This window comes from Dipodomys spectabilis, unplaced genomic scaffold (assembly GCF_019054845.1).
Source record: "Dipodomys spectabilis isolate Male_0828 unplaced genomic scaffold, ASM1905484v1 ptg000175l, whole genome shotgun sequence".
In the NCBI taxonomy this organism is placed as follows: Eukaryota; Metazoa; Chordata; class Mammalia; order Rodentia; family Heteromyidae; genus Dipodomys; species Dipodomys spectabilis.
This window is the reverse complement of record NW_024870852.1, coordinates 2,161,210-2,182,868: the sequence shown is the minus strand read 5'-3', so window position 1 is coordinate 2,182,868 and position 21,659 is coordinate 2,161,210. Positions and strand designations below refer to the sequence as shown.

Sequence of the window (21,659 nt, the reverse complement as noted above, 5' to 3'; positions counted from 1 at the left end):
CGGGGGAGAATGTATGTCCAAAGGAAGGGAGCCGCGCCCTTTTGACATGATCTGCAGGTGTTCAGTCCGGAGCTGCCAGGCAACCATATCTTCACAGCTCTGGGAGCCTCACCCTCTACCCCAGCTCACTAGTCACAGTCATTGGAAGACAGTTCACAAAGGACAATTCGTTACTTTTAATATGCTCAGAAATATCTCATGAATTTGCAAGTGATGCATGCAATAAGATTGCCCTAATGATTTCTAAACTTTGTTTTTAAGACTTTGGGGCCAGGAGCCTAAAGAACTGCCTTCGGGCACTGTTCTACCTCAGATAACCAAGCTGTTTGTTGGCATTGTTGGAGTCTGACATAGACTGAGCTAGGATGTTTAGCTGTTTGTGGGGTGGAGAAAAAAAAATGTTAAGAAAAATAATTGTTGTTTTTGCAAACTATCTATTTAAAAACAGAACCTCAGGAAGCAGATTTCTGTTCCAGTGCTTGGATGAATCAGAGCTTACAAAGTATAAATACACATTAGCAGAAGGAGGCTTCCCATAACCCATGTGCTGTCTTCCCAGACCAGGAACCTCTGAACTCCTGTTTCTCATTCCCAGTAGAAGCAAGAGAGACCCACAGTCAAAACGGAAGTGGTTGGAGTATTGTCAGCCCAAGTTTAAACCCTTGGCTTATGGGCCTTTTTTTTTTTTTTCCTTTGAAGCCAGCTAGTTTTTAGCTACACACTTGCATGCTTTTAGATAGGCAAGTGTAAACCACTTAGACATGTTAGGAAACCCACACTCTGGTTCCTTTGGCTCTTTGCTGCTCAAGAAATATTACTAAGTTAACTTTGACTCACTGACCCCTCAGATCAACTAATAAAGATGAAGCACTTAGACCACAACTTGCTCAAGGGGCAGTGTAATTATTTTACTTAAAAATGATGTCAGGTGGCAATTTAGCAACACACTGGCTTCCAGGCTATTTAATTCAGTTTAACAAGGAGGAAAAACATTATAATTAATGGAGAGATTGTACTTTAGTAGGGTTGTTCTCAAATTTTACTGTCCATAAGCTCAAAAGGAAGATGTGGGTGGGAGCACTTGTTGAAAATGCAGAGTCCCAGACCCAACTTGGCCTTAGGCTGGGCCTGGGGACCTACATTTAAGAAAATTCCACTTTCAAGTCATGCTTCTGATCACTCAAGTCTCACTTAGCTTTTAGTCTATCAAAACATATCCTCCTTTCTGATTTTGTACTATGTTAAGTTCTGAATCCCAGGGCAGCTTCTTATCCTAAACTAGCTTTCTAGTTAATATCCTAGTTTTATGGCATGTGTCTACTAGGATTCTAGCTAGCCAGATTTCTGGATTGAAAGTTCTCTTCCAGGGTCACTTTATAGAGGTTGAGAACAATCCTGAGGAGTAGCAAAGGCTCCGGGTCCTCTCCTTTTACTCCCCTGAACCCAGGATAAGCAGGGTTCAGTTGCTTGCTTCCTCTCGCTTCCTCTTCACAATCTTGATCCCACAGGAGCCCTGTCTAGGATCTCTCACTATTAAGAGTATCCAGAACCAAAGGCTCATTCAGACAACACCCTTGAATCTCAAGATCACTTCCCTACTGGAATGAAGAATTGCAGAGACTCATTAAACATTTTTTTCTTGGCACAAAACTATTTGGCAGCTACCCAAGGAATTCTGGGGTCCTGCAGAATCCAAGTGTATAAACCACCAGAATAAGGTATTGTTTCAGAATGGTATTTGCTGCTAATCTACAGTCTCCAAGCTCAGGGGGTTGTACTTCTCCCCTTCTAACCCCATCTTGCAGAAACCAGTTGTCCAGCAGCAGGGATTAATGACAAAGTATTGCAACACTAAGGCAGGGAGATGTCATGGGAATCTATACTTGCTATCCAGGTTTTTCGGAATACCTCCTCAATGAGCCAAAACATGCTGTTGGAGCTCTTAGGGCTGTCACAGATCTTAGAATCCCTCGGTGGCCTCTGCTCATGCACAAGGAGCCAGAAACACTTAAGAGTCTGTCATCCATTATTAAACAGTTGCCCATGTGAAAGCAGTGCATTTCCCAAAGTATGCCTGTCCTCCAGTTTGTTTGCACCGGTTGGAGTTGTACTATGAAATCCACAGGTGGGTGGAGCACCGGAAGGCAGTCTGAGAAGGGTAAGCTTTGGCTTCCTAAACCAACAGCAGGGAACTCCTGGGGACTCCATAAGGCTGTGGGAAGCTATCTGTATGCCTGTCACCATGGCTCATTCCTTGCTGTAGAGAAGCCAGAAGCAAAGCTGCCCCCCACACAATACTGCCTCCTGTATGCCATATTTGCCCTCTGGTCACCAATAGCCTGAGCCTGACAGAATGGCAGAGCTTTTGTCCTGTAGGGAACAGCCCACCCTGAATAGAACCTCACGCGAGGTCAAGACACCCAGCATCCCATGCCTAATAGCCCCACTCAGAGCCCATCTGCTTGGTATGCACTGGCCCAAGGACTAACTCATAACAGGGAGACCACCCCAACAAGGTATGCACTGGCCCAGGGACTAATTCACAACAGGGAGACCAGCCCAACAAGGTATGTCAGTCAGTCAATCGCAAGGATATGGTCTATAAAATGGCAGAATGTCACTATTAATCCAAACCACCAAGTGGGACAAAAAAGAAAAATCCAACCCATTAATTAAATCTGTCTTCATCCCCAACACCAATGCCGAAGTGTTTAAAAGCCCTTTAGTCAGTGGGCACTTCCCACAGCTGCTCCCAAACAAGTCACCTCCATACAAGCCATTGATCCAGTGGTATTTATTCAGGAATATGCACACTTGCTGTTGAACAAGGAACACGCGGCTCCCACAGCTCCTGCCTCATAGCAGCCTCAAGGTTCTTTTGAGAACTTCGGATGAGTTTTGTGGTTGGAAAGCCTTTCGGTACCTCACCTGTGCCCCTGTCAGGCACTGCCTGCCCTACTCAATTGACTGCCTGCACAGATCACAGCCAAGCCTGGAGAACTACATCAGCTCACAAGAGGCCACACTCTTCCATGTTTTTCATACAAAAAAAAATTTAATAAATATTACTTTTCAAAACTTATTGCCAGGAACAACACATCAAAGATGCATTTTTTTATGTTCAAATAACACTAAGAAAACAATACAAAGTTATCTTCACGGTCTCACTGGTGAACCAACAAGATTGCTCTGTTTTATAAGCCTTTTTCATCTTCAACTTGGTAATAGTACTTTGATTTCCTCACTTAAGGCAGGCAGTGTACTCTATAGCAAATCTAAACAGTGATCTTACTGGACATTTTATGGTTCAAGTATTCAACTAGCTTATTAGAATACTCCCTAAATGCAGTAGATAACAACAAAAACTCAAATCTACAAGTGGTTCAGTATTACATACGAATGGTGAAAAGAAATCAGAATTTACAAAATAAGATTGGTGTGCTTCCAACTCCACACAATTTTGATATTTTTAATGATATTCAACCACTCACATCCTGGCTACATTTACTCATAGCTCAACGTGTTCCCTTGAACTGCTCTGTAGCACATCACCTGCCTGTCTCTTTTCAAGTCTAAAGCAGGAAACAAAACAAAACAAAACAACAACAAAAAAAGAGAACCTGTTCTAGACTAATTCTCAAACTGCCTCAGTCAGTCCTTAAAACGTGTCTCAAAGTGATGCTATCTATATAGAAGGTGTTTTAACATCTGACGTCGTACAAAAAAAAAAAAAATTCCATCAGTATTCCCAGGCACAGAAGCCCACCCTATTTTTTTAAAATAAAACTATTTTCAAACACCTTAAATTTTGACTTATAGGCAACACGCAATGAGAAAAGAAGTTCAAAAAAATAAAGCCATACACTTACAATGCTATCAAAACCTTCAGTTCTAAACACATACATATAAATAAAAAGGAATGATGTTTTTAAGGCTCTTGATTATTAAGTTAATAAATCAAATATACACAGTGATTAATAAAAAAGAATTATTTACATAACTATACAAAAATTCTACTTTTGACACATTTTTCCTCTTTAAATTCTTCATTTTACCAGCAACTGCTGACAGCAAAGCCCCCCTCCCCCAACAACAAAAATACAATAAAAAAAATAAATAATAAACTCATTTGTGATAGTTGCTGTGGTTCTGAGCTGCAAAGGCACTTTTCAAATACAGAACTACTTGTACGTCATCATAAAACCAATATACAAAAACAACTCAAGAGTCAATAAATATAAATAAAACTATGCTAAGACTGCATCACCATTAGGACATCTGGCAGAAGTGGAAGCTCGAGGACTAGGGGCTGGGCAGTGTCCTGGGAGCCCAATTCTCGACGTGTCAGCTGCAGGGAACACACACAGTGCATCAGGGCACGTTGGACTCGTTTTTGCATAGCTGTGAGGTGCAGCTCTTGATTTCCCAGCCAACCACAGAAACTACCATTGCCAGTGTAAGCCAGCTTGTCGAAACTTAAATTAACACAGGGATTCTAAGTCAACAACAGCCTCAGACTCAAATATGACAACAGTCTAAAGAAAACAAGCCCCGAGTGCCCTCAAGACTGTCAGACTCTACCTAGTAGTAGCAGCACCCACTGTCTGCTATACGATGTACTCCATCCGGTTCAAGCTTTGGGCACTTTCCAAGTCTCTGTTGTCCTGTTTGTTTGTCCAGTTTGGGTGTTTTGTCGGCGTGCCATTGGGGGGCTTCTCCTCTCTGTCTACCAGCGTGTATACTGGCTGTTTGGCAAACCGGGCTTTCTGCTGGTGCTTATCCATGTCATCCTCCTCGACTTCAGAGTTGTGTGTCCTTATTTTAGACATTTTGGAGTTTTTGTTCTCGTAATCCTTGATGGGGACTGTGTTGGCCCCGTGCTTCTCAATAGGATTTTTGATCTGGTTCAGCTGTTCTCGCACGTTGTTGGTGGTGTTGTCTTCGGAGGCTGAGTGCGTGTGACTGCTTGGCTTTCGCCGCTTCCGCATGCACCAGTAGAATGCCGTCACCAAGCAACAGACCCAAGCCACCGTTAAGACAGAGCTCAGCAAAGGAACCAGGAAATCTGCAAGGTAGGCATGGAACCAATTAACTCTACTCCCCACTACAAAAAAAAAAATAGCCACTGCCACAGGGGAAATAAAATACCAATGCTGGTTCTCCATTCCTTCATCCCTAAGAGGGGTACCATGGGGACAAACCTCTCTTCACAACTGCATCTTGCCAATTCACGGCTTGATAATAAAGCAAGTGCCGGGATCGGGGACCCAAGAGATCTTGACACTTGGGTCCCCAGGCCAGATAGGATGGCAGGCAGCTCCTACCTACAGTCTGTCTCCACATAAGGAGAAAGCAGTTTCTGGTAGAGTCTAGAGGATGCTGACTCTTCAGGCAGCTCTTAACTGAGGCTAATTTTCAGAAATCTGATCCGAAATCTGATCCATACTTGGATGGGCCACAGACATGGGCCCTTTCTCATCTTGCTAACAATGATGCTGGAGAGACTCAAGAGGAGGCTAGGCATTCTGATGGGTTAACAATCTAGCAACCCAGGGCCTCACAGTGTTCAGGATAGGCTATACCATGACACTCAAAGGAAGGCCAAGGTAGGCTTTGCATAGTCTTGAGCTCAGCAGCACTCTACCCTAGGGCCTGACATGGATCTAAGCAGTGCCCGCTCTGCAGGGGAGCCTGCAGGCAAGAGCACATAGCTTGCTGGTGGGGAAGAAGGGTCAAGTGAGCAACTGTCCTCAAGCAGCCAAGTGATCCTGGCAGATAGACTGGCCTGAGTTTGCTCACTGGTGGTAGTAACTCCCAAGAGGTAGAGAACACTGTCAGGAAATCCACCTGGTGGCTTTACTGGATGGTGTTAGGAAATCAATGACAGTCGTCACAAAAAAGAACTCTTCCCACTAGGCACCTACCTGTTCCGTTCTTCAGAGGCCGCCTCTGAACTCTCACTTCTGCAACAGCAGCAATAAGGGAGCTGTTTCCTTCGCGCTTGCTAACGAGGTCTATTATTTTGTCGGTGATTTCCTTGATAGGGTTTCCATCATCCCGGATATCCTCAGCAGACTAGAAAAAGCACAATTGTCAGATTTGACTAAGGGAGACATGCTACAGGAACCTCTCCCCAAAATTATGACAGCACCTATGTGTAATACTTAACTTTCTATGTATTTGCTCCACTTGGATTCTCACTAACTGATGTTTATCCCCCTTATAGTCCAAGTTAGGTGTGAATAGGTCTTATACTCACAATGGCTACATGTATCTCGTTGTTTGCTGAAGGAGAAGGTTCACAAGCTATGTAGATGGAATATTCAGCAGAAACATTCTTCAAAATATTCAGATTCCTCAGTTCACTGCAAATATGCTCCGTAGTAAGACCCTAAAACAATTTTTTAAAATCCACACACATAAGACACTGAAAGACTCAAAGGGCTGATGTTCACAAACTGCCTAAATTCAAGCCTTGTTTTGCTCTAAGACAGGAACTTAGGATAAAGAGAAGTAGATCCTAGGCTTGTGCCACTACTTTTCAGACAGGCAGAAAGTGCTACATACCGGCGCCATCATCTCTTTGTTAAAGGTGAATGTAATGTTTGCACAGTTGTCCTGATAATAGGAGTCGGAGGTGCACTTGGTCTTCACTGGTTGGAGACTCGAAGACCGACACTCGCCCACCCCCGTGCAGGGACGGACGAAGCACTGGTCATCCAGGATGGGGATGCAGTTCTGCCCGCTGGGGCATTCACTGTGCCCTTTGTGGAGTAGGCAAGGTCGAGGGCCACACCAGACCTGAAGAGAGGAAAACAGGGGCTGGGGGCTCAGCAGGAACAACCAATCCCCATGCTTGCAGGGCACACAAGAACCACAGCAACCCTCACACCCTACCTTGGAGCAGGCGATGCGTCCATTCAAGCACTGGCAGGTGTTACAGTCATCATCCCACTTGGCCCCATCGGGTATTACACTCCCCATGGTGATGCAAGGTCTCCCTGAAACTGAGAGGCAGAGATGCATGAGTACGAGTTTCTTCTTCCATCGATGGGATTATGGTTCTTAATCCTCCCTCCCTGTTATGAAGTGGTTACACCTGTGTCCTTTGCCATGTGACCACAATTCTTCCCATGACATGAGGCACGTGTACTCCCCACCCCCCACTGACTCCTCATTCGCCTACATGACTAGCTTTGGTTGATAAAGTGATAGTAGTGACCCGAGAAACCCTCTCATCAGGCTTTCAGAGATGACTTCCTGTGTGCCTGCCATGTATCATGAAAAGCACATGCCTCGGAGACAGCTGCCTATTGGTCCACATGAATGGGACTCACAGCACAATCATTCCACCCACAAGCAACAAAAACAAAGGCTGACTGCAAGCCACAGGGCTTGAAGCTGCTTTGTTACACAGCATTCGTATTCAACAGCTGACTATGAGAAGATCCTATGTGTTTCCGTTTTTCTGTTAACTCCCACTGTGCATCCCTCCCCGAGCATGGGGCCCACTCCTGAGCAGTCAACTGATGACCGGGAGACCCCTTGGTCCCGAAGAAACGGGGCTGCATGTGGGAGCACAAGCCATCAGATCAGCACTTGAGCGGCCAAGGCAGAGAATCACCAGTTCAAGGCCAGTCTGAGCTATAAAATGAGGCCCTTGTCTCAAAAACTAAAAAGACACACAGACAGCCTGGGCCTGGCATACATACCTTCTTGGCACCTGGTACCACTGTGCCCCGGGGGGCAGATACACCGGTAGCCATTGATCTCATCCACACAGGTTGCTCCAAAGGCACAAGGTGAAGACTGGCATTCATTGATGTCTGAAAGAAAGGAGCTTGAGTTTAGACCCCCAACAGTGGGAAGCACATAGTCAAGTTTTTGCAGACATAGAGAAGTATTCAAATCATGAGTACAAGCTGTTTACATGAGTGAAAATTCACCAAGACACGAATTACTAATCTCCCCAAAATATACTTAACCAGTCACTGACCCTCCAAAGATTACTAGAAACCTGACTTTTAACAGCTGAGAACCATTTTTATAGGCAGCAATTTCTACTCAAGTTCCTGTGTCACTGACAGTACAATTTAGAGGAAGGCCAGCAACCTTTTCCTGAAAAAAGCCCAGAGTAAATACTGCAGACTTTAAAGGCCACAAGGTCTATCACAACTACTGGACTCATGTGGTATTGTAAAAGTAGTTACAGACAAGCAACAAACAAGTGTGGCTCTGTGCCGACAGAACTTTATAAAGATAGGTAGCAGGCCAGATGTGGCCCCTGGAAAGTTGCTTGCCAAACCCCAATCTAGAAGCATAAAATAAGTACAAGCTATCCTCACCTAGCACTGAGGTCAATCCTAGAATTGGGAATTTGGGGACAACAACAATACAGTTATTATATTACCTTTACTGAATGTAAAAGAAACAGTATGTAAAAGTAAATAAAAGTAGGAGAAAGCTTACAATAAAGAATAAACTTTCAGCTTCCTGAAACACTATACCCTCTACCTCCCACTTTTCTTTTAGTCATTTCTCTGGGGCCTGATCAGATCCATCACAGACCAGTCCATGGAAGCCACAGTCCCAGCCCCTTCATTTGTGTTAGCCTGGTCCTATCCCAGTGTCACTGTGGCGAGCATCCGCTTACCCACAATTTCATGTTAGTCATGAGGAAAAGCATACACTTTCCTCGGGGCTATAGCATAGCTTAATCATCAAATTCTGTGGCTGGCACAATCCCCAAGAACAAGGCAGCTGTGCTACCCTAGGAATTACTGGAAAGTACCTGGGAGGAGCCAGCTAGGGGCACTTTAATCCCAACTGGAGGCAGATCATTAAATTTTGACTATGGCTTTTTTGTTGTTTTTCGTTTTTTGCTAGTAAGTTACTTAAACTCAGGGTCTGGGTACTGCCCTTTAGCGTTTTTTGCTCAAGGCTAATGTTCTACCTACTTGAGCCACACCTCCACTTCCAGCTTTTTGGTGCTTATTTGGGAGTAAGAGAGTGTGAACAAACGTTCCTGCCTGGACTGGCTTGGAACTGGGATCCTCACCATCTGGGCTTCCTTAGTAACTAAGATTATAGGCATGAGCCACTAGTGCCTTTTTTTTGGTCGGTCGTGGGGCCTGAACTCTAGGCCTGGGCGCTGTCCCTCAGCTCTTTAGCTAAGGCTAGCACTCTACCACTTGAGCCATACGCCACTTCTGGCTTTTACTGTTCATGTGGTGCTAAGGAATTGAACCCAAGTCCTCACTCTACCACTGAGCCACTTTCCCAGCCCCTGACTTTTCATTTTTAAGGATGAAAACTTCACAAGCTGAAGAATGGAACCAGGGGATAGAGCCAATTGAGAAACCCAGATGAGGGCAGTCCTTACTTATTCTGCAATCAGGCCCAGCAAAACCTGGAGCACATTCACACCGGTACCAGTTGTCTCCATCCACGCAGGTGCCACTGTTGTAACTAAGAAGAAAGCGAAGACCAGCTCAGTTACTAGCCTCCTGATCCACAACTCCATCCATCCATTGCACCAAGTCATGCCAGCTACCATCATGTGGCTTTCATCTTTGGCCACATTCACCACTGCCTGAGCCACCCCAAAAATACTGATGCCTGGGCCTTACCCCCTAGAGAATCTAATTTCCGAGATCTCAGTTGCAGCCCAGGCATCGGGACTTTTAAAAGCTCCCCAGGCAATTTCTGTGTGCAGCCAAGGTTGAGAATTTGCTGCTCTAAATGAAGACACAACCTGGCTAATTAAAGTGTGGTCCGCACAGCACCAAGATGGGCATCGCCTGGGAGCTTGTTAGAAAAGTAGAGCCCCACCCCAGACCTCTTGAATCAGAACCCACATTTTAAACTCAATCCCGGGAGATTCCCATGCATATTACAGCTGACTAGTAAGATCTCAAAAGGCTGCCACACTTACCAGGGATGAGGGCTGCAGTCATTGGTATCTGCAAAGAAAAGACAACAGTAAGGTCTTCGGCAGGGGGGAAATGGGGGTCTCAGCCCTCAGTAAAAATCACCACTTGTTTCCATAATACCCATACGATAAAGTCACAGTTAACACCAGCCAAATATACTTAAAACCTCTGCTAAATTGGAACCAGGCCCATACCACACTCAGTTTCATTTGCTGTGGGACACATGTACACAGGAAGAGGCCCTGGTAGGGGACTTAGGGATTGGGGTGAGAATGGGAGGAAGGCTGCTGGTCAGACCCAGAGCTGGGAACGGAGACACCATCTGTCTCCACTTATCTCATCGGAGCTTTTTCTCATGCCCAGGTCAGGACTGTATCCCATCAAGTCATTAATACAGACCCAGGTGATATAAAAGCAGACATCAAACAGTGCTGCTTCTGGTTTCTGGTTTCGATTGCAAGTCCCCAAGGACACCAGGATCTGCTCCAGCAGCCCTGAGAGAGTTCAGGGGGGAAGACACTCACTCTGAGTGCAGATGGGCCCCTCCCAGCCTTCTTTGCAGACACATGTGAAGGACTCGCCATTGACCACACAGGTTCCCCCATTATGGCAGGGGTTGGGCAGGCAGCTACTGTTTCTGGCTACAAGACAAGAACAGACAAGACCACCCTCCCTGAGGATCTGGTAGGCTAGAGAAGCATGCACTAGGTTCAAGGAAATGACGGTAAGCAGAGTCATTCAGGTGGCTACACACCCCCATACACCCTGCCGATCCCACTCAGGATGAAGAGTTACCTATGTTACAGGTTGTTCCTTCCCAGCCTCCAGGACACATGCACTTAAACGCATCCCCTTCATCATAGCAGGTGCCGCCATTGTTGCATGTGGCCTCATCACATTGGCTGTCACCTGGAGGAAGAACATCTCGTGATCAGCCTCAGCACACCTACTTCTCACAGGAGACAGAACCGAGGACCCAGGCAGCTAACACTCACGGGAGTGGCAGGTCTTTCCTTTCCAGCCATTTTTACAGTCACAGTAGAAGTCGTTAACCAGGTCACGACACGTGCCCCCATTGTGGCAAGGGTTCTGGCTGCAGTCATTAATATCTAGAATCAAAAAAGAGACGGTAGCTGAAGATTCCAGAACCATTCACCATACACAGGAACAAAGCTTTCTTAGGGCTATTTCTTTTTATGTTTATAGGTTATATTTTTTGAAGACACATGATAAAATCATTTATAACATAATAAAACAGAACTATAAAATGCCCCAAAACAAAAGAAACTGCACTTACATCCACAGTTCTCTTAATAAAAGGTATCTTCATGCCACTGTCCAGATCTGTCTAGATCTTCATTTATAATAAGCCTTCTAGCCCACCAACCTACTCTTTCTAACCCCTGCTTTTTACCGAGCGTGTCCTGAGAACATGTGAGTGCTTCCCAAGACTTTGCCCCTTTTCAAGGAAAAAAATGGGCTTCCAATTGGGCTACTTGGAATACTACAAGTTAGGCAAGTAGCATACAGTGCCTTGGGTATTCCTACGACAATTCTAATCAAGATGAACAGAAATTAAAAACAAAACAGAACCACCTCTGTTTATCTTTATAAAGGGAGACATTATCCTAACTACCAATCTCATTCTATAGCTTCTCAGGTCCTCTCCCCTTATTTCTCAGTAAATACACACAGAACACAAACAGTGAGTCTGCCAGGGCATTACTTCCAGAGATTTCTATACAAGGAAAAGCTCTCCCTGACTTGAGGAAAAGGTGAAATAATCCACCCTCCACCTCCACCTCCACCTCCCATCTCCACAAGACCCAGGGACTCACTGGTTTCACAGTAGGCTCCCTCCCAGCCATCACTGCAGATACACTTGTATGAATTGACACCGTCAATGCAAGTGCCACCATTTTTACAGGGGTTGCTCTCACAATCATTAATATCTAGGAAAAGAAAAAAAGCAGAACTGAAGAACAAGTAAGGCCCCCAAAGCAAGTGCTGTCTTGCCGTTTTCCTGAGGTACCCACCCAGTACCTCAAAATTCTAAACTCGTCAGGATGTTCTCCTGACAGGTGGCTAATCAAGCCAGTTTCCAGACAGTGGCCTCTGCCAATTTTATTCAATTGCCTCCACACAGTTATTTGGTGAGCCAGGGGAAGAACACTTCTACAGAAGACAAACCACTCAAATTAGTAAGATACCCATATATTAGTCAGGGGAGCTTCAGAAGCATCTAGGTGATCTGGTCAATGGAATAAACCTCAGTCCCAGATCCCAAATGTCATGATTTGAGATTGGGAACTGGTCTCTTCCTCTTTAACTTTCTGGTTAAAGTAATTCCAACTCAAATGTTCCTAAGCTGATCAGTGATGGGGGCAGAGGGCACCGCACTCTCTTCCCTAATGATGGTCTTACTTTCATGGCAGTATGTTCCTGTGAAGCCTTTGTTACAGTCGCAGGTGAATTTGCCTCCCGACTGGCTCTTGCACTTCCCGTGGGGACCACAGACGTTGGAGGAGATATACCGCACCCCTTCAGGTGTGTCATTGGAAGCCATGGCCACGGTGCAGCTGTCAATCACTGGAATACAGACTTTGAATCAGATCCCAGCCACAGAGACAGAGACAAGAGACAGAGACAGACAGACACACACACACAGACACATACATACACACACACACACACACACACACACACACACACACACACACACACACACACACACACACACACACACACAGAGCATCAATAAGCAAGGAGCCTGCCTTACTGGAGAGGGACACCCTTTGTTAAAGAGGATAAGACATCAAGAGACATCTTGGGACCAAGACCACATGGCAGACCAACCATGACAAGCCAAGTTAAGACTCCAGCTGGGTGATCTCATGGTTCATATTGTTATTTTTAATACAGTAGCTATATAAAGAGGTTTCAACTCAACATGTCAACTTATTAACCCAATGCATCTTGATCACTGTCTTCCCCTATCATTCTCCCCCAATATGATTTTAAAGACTTTTTTTAAGCCTCCTTCATCCCTCTTAACATCTACCTCATTTGTTAAGTACTTGCTAATGCAAAAAGGCCTGCTCAACTTCCTTCCATCTTAATCTTAATTAAGCAAGGCTGAAGGAGAAAATTACAGAAACTTAAGATTGTGCTGCTCCAAATAGCAGGCATAAGCCACATGTGGCTGTGTTTAAAGGACCAGTAAATGTTTTCTTGTTGTACTTGGTGACAATCTAAATGCCCAGTGACACTACACGTGGACTGTGGCTACTGTAACCTGATGCAGATATTATAAAACATTCCCACTGTTGCCAAGTTCCACTGACAGCATCACTGTGAGGAATTGGTCTTGGTGTGGTGCTGCAAATCAGCCCACCCCAGAACCAAAATGATAAATGGATTTCACATTCCCTCCCCTGGGCTACTTGTATACTGGCAGGCCTGAACAGATTGTTTCCACGTGTTCTGGCTTCCCCAAGCGATCAGATAAAAGCAGTTGCAATCTATTGGTCTCCTTTACCTATATACCACTTCTGCAAGCCTTAGGGGAGATAGCAAACATGGGGTAAGAAGAGGTCTAGAAACATGTAGGTCCTGGGGGAGAGAGGTACCTTCACAAGGTGTGGTGCGGCAGTGGTCTTTCAGGTGTGAGCAGTTCTTGCCCTCATAGTCCTCTGGGCACTTGCAGAAATAGTCGCTGGCTCGATTGTAGCACTGGGCACCATTCTGGCAGGGGTTGGGTTCACAATAATCTATGTCGAGCTGCAATTATCAGGAACAAGGAAGAAGGGGCAGAAAGCAAAGTAAAACAAAAGGCTTTGCCATCGCTTCTCTGAGAAGAGCAGCTACTGAATCAGACTCCCCCTCATCTACTTCTACAAGAAGACACCCTGAACATGACACATCTCTTGTCCTAGGGAATGCTAGAGTCCAGGTAAACAAAATGCATGGCAAGCCAGGTACTGTGCTCCATGCCTGTAATCTTAGCTACCCAGGAGGCTTAGATCTAAGGATCGAGATTCAAAGCCAGCCCAAGCAGCAAAGCCCATGAGACTCATCTCCAATTAGCCACCAAAAAGAAGCACAAAGAAAGAGGTATATGGCTCAAGTGTTAACAATGCCAGCCTTGAGCACAAAAGCTAAGGGACAGTACCTAGGCCCCAAGTTCAAGTCCTAGTGCCAACACACAAATCCCAAAAAATACAGAGCAGAGTGGCAGAGGAGTAGAACTGAGAGTATAAAAGGAACCAAACCAAAATAAACATGCTAAGCAAGCTCAGAAATTGTTTATCAGCATCTCCGTCCACCAGCATTTGTCTAGCAGAGATTCTCTAGTTAATTAGATGTTAATGGGTGTGTGTTTGGGGGGCAGGGGAGAGGGTGTGGCAAGGACAAGGGGGAGGAGGCTCTGCCATACAGTCTTAACCCAAATCTGAGGTTTCTGCCTCTGCTCACCTGACAGAGGTTTCCAGAGAAACCAGTGGGACACAGACACTGGAATCTGTTAATTTCATTCTGACAGTGACCCCCATTCAAACAGGGGTTGCTGGCACATTCATCGATGTCTCTCTCACAGTGATCGCCTGCATAGCCAGGTGGACAGATACAGCGATAACCATTAACCAAATCCTGGAAGAGGAGAAGGGGAGGGGGAAGAAACATGCTTTTTTTTCTATGTATTCCACAAACACAGAGCTCCAGCGGTTTAACACGACTGCTGCGGTTCTGATTCACTGAAATAGCCAAAAGCCAAGCCTCTTGCCAGGGGTTAGTAGTTTCTGCATGCATGCCTTTGAAATGACTCTGGAGAGGCTGGAGTTAGTAACATGAGCCCAAGTCAAACTTCCAGGGACTCATTTTTCACCTGCATTTTTAAATCTCACAGGGACACAGCTCTCCCAAGCATCATATAATCTTATGATTTGCTGTCAATTGGCAAGATTTTCATTGACACAGACATTTAACGTACCCGACAGGTGGCGTCATTCTGACACTGGCCAAGGCAGTCATTAATATCTAAAAGACAAATAAGTTATCACATTAAAGAGACACTTGACATTGAAATTGAAAAGCCTTCACAGCTCAGTACAGATAAAATTTCAAATCAGATTTCCTCTATGCTTCCTGTGAGATAAGGTATTACATATTACACTGGGGGGGATCCTCCCTAATTCTTCCAAACTGAGGGAGTGAAACTTCACATCATTGTTTTAATCACTTTATCAGAATATGGCTACTACTAGCAGCTAATGAGCCTGATAAATTATATGTTTTCCTTGCTGTGCTGGCCACTCCCTTTCCAAAAGCATTTCCGCTATAAAGGTTTCCTCCTACTCCATGATGCTCATTTGGCCAGCATACACAAGGCTGCAAGTTCAATCCTTTAACATCAGAAATGTTTCTTTCTTGAATCTCTTACAAATGGAGTGGGAGAATAGGCAAAGTTTCATGAAAACAATGAAAATCAACAGTCACTCACTTATGTCACAATTCTGACCCGTCCAGCCAGGAAGACAATCACAGTAGTAGCTGCCAATCAGATTCTTACAGGATTTGGCATTTACACAAGGTTTGGCCTCGCATTCATTTGCATCTGAAAAGAAACAAGGATGAGCAAGGAGAAACAGAGTTCAGCACCCCCAACCCCCCCAAGAGGCACCATATCAATAGGTTGGTCTGCAATAAGGGGCATTTTAACAAGCCAGCTAAAGAAGAAAATACTAGGCCCCTAATATTTTGAGCACCTAAGCCTTCTCCCTAGCTGTTATCGAATAAGGAATTCTAATTGATTACTTTCTAGCTGCTGGTTAACAACTGGTCCCCCAAAGAATAGCAGAAAGCCACCAGGCATTTCTGTGCAAAACCAGTGCAGCCTAGTTGCTGGGATTTCAGCAGGGCCAGAAGAATGCAGACAGCTCATTCCTCATGAGATCATCCCTGTTTGGAACCCAGCTGAACACTCCTAGGACAGAGGGATTGACATGGTTCAAGGAATCCCACAACTTTCCCACAGGGCCTAAAAAAAGCGAGCCCATTTGCATTCAAGTTATTTCTCCAGGACCCATGAGACTCTTGATAATAAATTACTTCTTAGGATGATAGAATGCAAACTTGCTCCACCGCTGGCCACATGCTCATCTCTCTTCCCAGGTTTGAATGGCAAAGCCACCCCTCAGTTCAGGAATTAAGAGTCACAAGAATTTTCTTACCTAACTGGCACGTCTTGCCAGTCCACTGGGGAGGGCACACACACTTAAATCCGTTTACCAAGTCCTGGCAGGTGCCCCCGTGGGAACAGTTATTTGGAGAACAGTCATCAATGTCTGTTCAATGGGGGGAGGGAGGGGGAGAGGAGACACAATTTAATTTCAATCCATTTGGTAATCAGATAATACAGTCACAACTCTCCTGAGGAGCCCAATGGCAGCTATAAGCAAACTACAAGTAAAGCTATAGTAGGGCAAGTGGGAGGGTAATGATAAGGCCCAAGCCTTGATTTTAGCTTTAAATCCCCCACTGCCCCAGTTCATTTAATCCCCCCTTAAGCAGTGGGGGAGAAAAAGACAGCTGGAGCATCAACTCAGTGACAACACTAGATAATCTTTACTTTGAAAGGAATAGTTTTCATTGTGGCTCAGAGGTCACAAAGGGAAGGTGTAGAAAAGTAACTTCTTTACAGGTAGAAAATCATCTGCTGCTGATCTGTTCGGTTTCCCCACAATAACACACCCAGATGCTATATCCTCCTGCACTGGGTCACAGATTTCCCACTTTGGTTATGATGTGAACCACATGTGCATTCACCAACAGAGCCTTCGTGATGTCCTTTAGAACTGAGAATCGCTACCATCCTGTTTAAGCAAGGCACAAAGAAGCCTTACCTGCACCCTTAGGTAATGGATGAGGTCTAGATGCAAGACCAGGCCTCTGACCCCAGAACCCACATCCTAAACCATACTGCTCACTGCTCTTGAGGGTGCGGATGACAGTGGTTTTCAAGCCTGGCTGCACCTCAGATTCCAGCATCTCATTCAAGACCATAGAACTGGAGGGAATCTGTGGTACCCAGTGCCCTGCACTGTGAAGCATCCCATGAGGTCCCGACATAGGGCCAGCTTTCACAATAGAGCAAGCTCTGCAGCCTGGTCTGATGAAAAACATCCCCTGAAAAAGCCTCCCCATAGTTCAGGGAGAATACCCAGGATTGAAGGTATCAGGGCTCCAGCAATACATGCATAAAAGGAGCTATTCCATGAGAAATCTCTGCCAGTCACAGTTCCATTCTGGCAGGTTTGATGGAAGCCCTTGGAGACTTCCACCAGACTCCATGCAGCACCCATTCTTCTCCCACTCAGACAGACCTGTCATTAGGTCATTAAGTGGAACAAGTCCACCAACCCTATCTTAACCCTCCAGAAAAGACACTAACCAAAGCCTAGACTTACTTGTAGAACATGTGGGTCCAGTCCAGCCAGGAGAACACTCGCACTCAAACCCCAGGGAAGTCTCTTTGCAGCTGCCTCTGTTGTGGCAAGGATCTGAGAGGCAAGCGTGCTCAGCTGCAAAAACCAGAACAGTCAGACACCCACTCCTTGCCCGGCCCTCCCCCTGCACCCAAGTCCCACACCCTCAGCCACCAAGTCCAGCATGTTGCAAAAAAGTAAAAGCCAAGCATATGACGTAACCCTGATGTGTCGAGAAAAAAGAAGAGTTATCTTTCTTGTTAAGGTTTCCCCAACCACATTCCAACATACCTTGGAGCCCAGAGGTTCACGGGACAGACTTCCTACCCTAATCACACCACCCTAAACAAGTTACTGAGTCCAGACGTTTCACAGACCCATCAAAGGGCTGAATAACAAGTCTTTACTCTAAAAGTTATGTTCATCTTTTTATAGTGGCTTAAGTCTTTTAAACTAAATGTGCCCGAAAAAAATGAAGCAAGGTTTTTTTCTCACTCAGCTTGGACCACTTACCGATTTCACAGTTGGGTCCTGAGTACCCCTCGGGGCAGGAACACTGATATTTGTCAGGGCCTGTGTTGCTACAGGTTCCCCCGTTGAGACATGGCTGATGAGTCCCACAGTAATTGAGATCTGCCAAAAAGACCCAGATGTCACAGAGAGAATTATCATGGCTCTAACCTCACCTCTCACCTCTCTTCTAAAAAGTAATTCTCCCTAAAATAATAAACTACCTCCACAGTATTAAAGGCCAATTCAAACAGATTCAGAAGAAAAGGCCCCAGCATCAGGGATGAATCTTGGTGGTGGGGCACTTACATAGCATGCTTAAGGCCCTGTGTTTAATCACCAGCACCACAAAAGTTAATACCAAGTCACTAAGCCGGGTACCTGTTATCCTAGCTACTCAGAAGGCTCAGGTCTGAGGACTGCAGTTCTAAGCCAACCTGGGCAGAACAGTCCAGGAGACTCTTTATCTCCAATTAACCAGCAAAAAGCCGAAAGTGGAGCTATGGCTCAAGTGGAGGAGCATCAACCTTGAGTGAAAAAACTAAGCCAGCACCCAGGGCCTGGGTTCAAGCCTCAGTATACACACACACACAAACCACTGTCCCACCCCAACATCTCATCTTGCTCCTGAGGTCTGCATCCCACCTCCCAGGGCTCCCCCGATGGCGTACCTTTGTCGCAGAGCTGACCACCCCAGTTGGTCTCACAGAGGCACTGCCAGGGCTCATTGCAGGTGCCGTGGACACATCCTGGATGCGGAATGCACTTATCGCAGTACAGGCCTTGCCATCCATACTGGCACCTGAAGACAGACAGGACGACACAGCCCACTTAGCCTTCTGAACATGCAGGGGGATCTGCATGGCTAAAACACTGCAGAAGGCCAGTCTGTTTTTGTTTTATTCTGGGAAACAGGATGGCAGGCTTTCAAGGCTTGGGGGTGGGGGTGGACTCCTTATAAACATTTCACAGTTGGGCTAAGATCCCCTCCCAGACAATAGGAGGGCTGCCTGGGGAGGAGCCAGCATTGGGTACCCTCCACAAAGTAACTCTCTTCTCCAGCTCCCACAAATGAGCTGAAGGTAGGGGCCTGGAATAAATCAATCCTAGGACCTAGTGGGGACAGACCATAGAAGGAAAGGACCCCTGGTGACAATAGATGTGCAAATTTTCCACCAATGCTGGGCTTGCAGCTCGGCTAGGCTTTGTCTCCACAGCAAGTCATAACTCACTCCAGTGCACAGAGACTCAAGGAGACACCATGTGAGACAGGAAAATACCTCATGATGCTACTTTATAAAACCAAAAGGAGCTGGGCACCTGTAATCCTATCTCTTCAAGAGGCTGAGATCTGAGGGTTGTGGTTCGCAGCCAGCCCAAGCCAGAAAGTCTTTGAGAGTCATCTCTAGTTAACCAGAAAAAAATGCTAGAAGTGGGAATTGGGGCTCAATAGTGTCTGCCTTGTGTTAAAAAAAAAAAGCCAAACTAGAGCACAAGGCCTTAGTTCAAGCCCCAGTACCAGCACAACCACAACAGTGCAACAACACCACCAAAACATGAAGAGGCCAGGCACCCTCTTTCAGCGAAGACTAAAACTCCTTGAGTAAAAGCAGCAACACTTGACACCAAGTCCACAGATAATTTACGACCCATTACCATGGCTGTCCACGCTAAGTTAGTCATTTCTCACTTTGCAGAGAGAGGAGAGAGAGAGGGGAGACGGGAGAGGAGAGGAGAGAAGAGAGAGGAGAGAGAGAGGAGAAAGGAGAAAAAAGAGAAGGGGAGATAGAGGAGGGAGGAAGAGAGGAATAGAGGAGAGATGAGGGAGAGAAAGGGAGAGAGGAAGGGGAGAGGAGGGAGAAGGGGCAGGGGAGAGGAGGGAGAGGGAGAGAGGAAGGAGGGAGGGAGAGGGGAATAGAGGGATAGAGGAAGGAGAGAATGGGAGAGAGGGAGAGAGGAATGGGAGAGGGAGAGAGAGGGGGAAGAGGGAGAGAAGGGAGGGAGAGGGGAGAGAGGAAAGAGGAGAAAAAGAGGAGAGGAGAGAATAGAGAGGGAAAAGAGGGAGGAGAGAGGGGAGAGAGGGAAGAGAGGGGAGAGAGGGGAGAGGGGAGGGAAGAGAAGGGAGAGGGGAGGAGAGGGGGGAGAGGGGAGGGGAGGAGAGGGGAGGAGAGGGGAGGGGAGGGGAGGGGAGGGGAGGGGTGGAGAGGGGAGGAGAGGGGGGGAGAAGGGGGGAGGGGGGAGAGGGGGGGAGAGGGGAGGAGAGGGGAGGAGAGGGGGGAGAGGGGGGGAGAGGGGAGAGAGGGAGGAAAGAGAGGTCAGCTTAGTTTATCTAGTTTTAGGGGAGTTGAGTTTCCTTTATAAGCACCTTGTTCATCAGACTCTTTTGAAACCAGATGGTGTCTTTGATCACCAAACAAAAACACAAACATAAACCTTCACCTGGGGTGGGAGAGAGGGCAGGGTCTCAAACCACTCTCCCCTCAGGTTTCAAGCTCTCTGAAACTTTAAACGCCTTCTCAAAATCAAGCTTTTAACAAAAAGGGATGGGAGAAGGCAGGGAGCACCAGCCTGATGGTAGAACGAAAAGTAGAGCAAATGTGGGTCACGCAAAATCATTGCAGAGTGGGACCTGGGAAAAGTCATAGAGCTAGCCACCCTGTAAGCTGCTCAGCTGTAACTCTGGAAAACAACCCCCCCTCCAAACCCCCAGAAAGAAAGGCTTTTGGTTCCAGAGAGCTAGAGGCAAAGCAAGCAAATCCTTGTCATGGGAAAATTATAGGGATCTACCAAATAGCTAATCACCCACGGCTGCAAATCAACTTAACCCCTGAGAATACTGACTAACCACTTCCTAACTTCTCAAAAACAAGCTGTCCACACCCAAACACAGAGAACCACTGGAACATTTGGCTTAAAATTAAGCAGACAGGATTCTGGTTTATAGAAAATAGACCCTCAGTCTAAATAACAAGTGACAATATTTAAGAACCCAGTAAGTCATCTGATAGGAATACTTTAAAAAACAATAACAACCAGACACTCATGGGAGGCATGGGGAACAGAAAGCCACTCTGTCAGGTTGATATTTTTAGCCCAGGAGATACTATGAGGACTGATAGGGCTCAGCCATGGTCTTGCTGTCTCTTCCTTTACCCTTCCAAATTAAGGATGACTACATCTCTTCAACTTGCCTAATCAAAGCAGGGAAAGACAGCTGAGGACACGACCTAACCTCTTAATTAATGAGAGTTCACTCCCCACACATAAAAAAAGCAACCACAAGAGGCCATGGATGACTTCAAAAGAAAACAAATAAAAATACTGACCCTAAAAGAGGCATCCCCCAAGTTATCCCAGTTTAATAGTATATGATTAAGATTCTCATGAGAAATTGAAGTGGCTTTCCTCACAGGATGATTCATAATTAACTTCGGTATCACTGGCAGGCTTTGCAATAAAGTGAGCATGTGCACCCAGAAAGAAGCAACCTGAGTCTTACTTGAGAACAAAACCAGGGGAAGTTTTCTCGCGTGCAGGAGGGGAAAAAAAAAAAAAACAAACCAACAACACCACCCTGTGTAATACATAATCCAAAAGACAACTTACAGGTACTTGCCATTCAACTATTTCTGGAGCAGGACCCAACCTGAACTTCCTTAGCTGGAAGGTTCTGTTTTGATTTTCTTTTTTAAAGCAAGGAGAAGGAACTGGGCTGGAAGACTATGCAAATGCTGTG

At 45.9% G+C, this 21,659-nt stretch overlaps 1 protein-coding gene across 1 annotated transcript in view; it reads right to left on the bottom strand.

The window, feature by feature from the left end:
* Nucleotides 1-2,777: 2,777 nt before the first annotated feature.
* The window catches only part of Jag1 (jagged canonical Notch ligand 1), a 37,866-nt gene continuing 18,984 nt past the window's right edge, over nucleotides 2,778-21,659 (bottom strand). The window contains exons 6-26 of the mRNA XM_042694428.1: nucleotides 18,595-18,725; nucleotides 17,927-18,046; nucleotides 17,396-17,509; nucleotides 16,160-16,273; nucleotides 15,430-15,543; nucleotides 14,920-14,966; nucleotides 14,406-14,579; nucleotides 13,562-13,712; nucleotides 12,357-12,521; nucleotides 11,771-11,884; nucleotides 10,928-11,041; nucleotides 10,728-10,841; nucleotides 10,457-10,573; nucleotides 9,935-9,962; nucleotides 9,383-9,468; nucleotides 7,713-7,826; nucleotides 6,898-7,007; nucleotides 6,568-6,801; nucleotides 6,260-6,391; nucleotides 5,925-6,075; nucleotides 2,778-5,065 (exon numbers count right to left, since the gene is read on the bottom strand). Of these exons, the coding sequence (XP_042550362.1) occupies nucleotides 4,608-5,065; nucleotides 5,925-6,075; nucleotides 6,260-6,391; nucleotides 6,568-6,801; nucleotides 6,898-7,007; nucleotides 7,713-7,826; nucleotides 9,383-9,468; nucleotides 9,935-9,962; nucleotides 10,457-10,573; nucleotides 10,728-10,841; nucleotides 10,928-11,041; nucleotides 11,771-11,884; nucleotides 12,357-12,521; nucleotides 13,562-13,712; nucleotides 14,406-14,579; nucleotides 14,920-14,966; nucleotides 15,430-15,543; nucleotides 16,160-16,273; nucleotides 17,396-17,509; nucleotides 17,927-18,046; nucleotides 18,595-18,725 (2,902 nt within the window). The 3' untranslated portion in view covers nucleotides 2,778-4,607. The remainder of the gene's footprint in view (nucleotides 5,066-5,924; nucleotides 6,076-6,259; nucleotides 6,392-6,567; nucleotides 6,802-6,897; nucleotides 7,008-7,712; nucleotides 7,827-9,382; nucleotides 9,469-9,934; nucleotides 9,963-10,456; nucleotides 10,574-10,727; nucleotides 10,842-10,927; nucleotides 11,042-11,770; nucleotides 11,885-12,356; nucleotides 12,522-13,561; nucleotides 13,713-14,405; nucleotides 14,580-14,919; nucleotides 14,967-15,429; nucleotides 15,544-16,159; nucleotides 16,274-17,395; nucleotides 17,510-17,926; nucleotides 18,047-18,594; nucleotides 18,726-21,659) is intronic.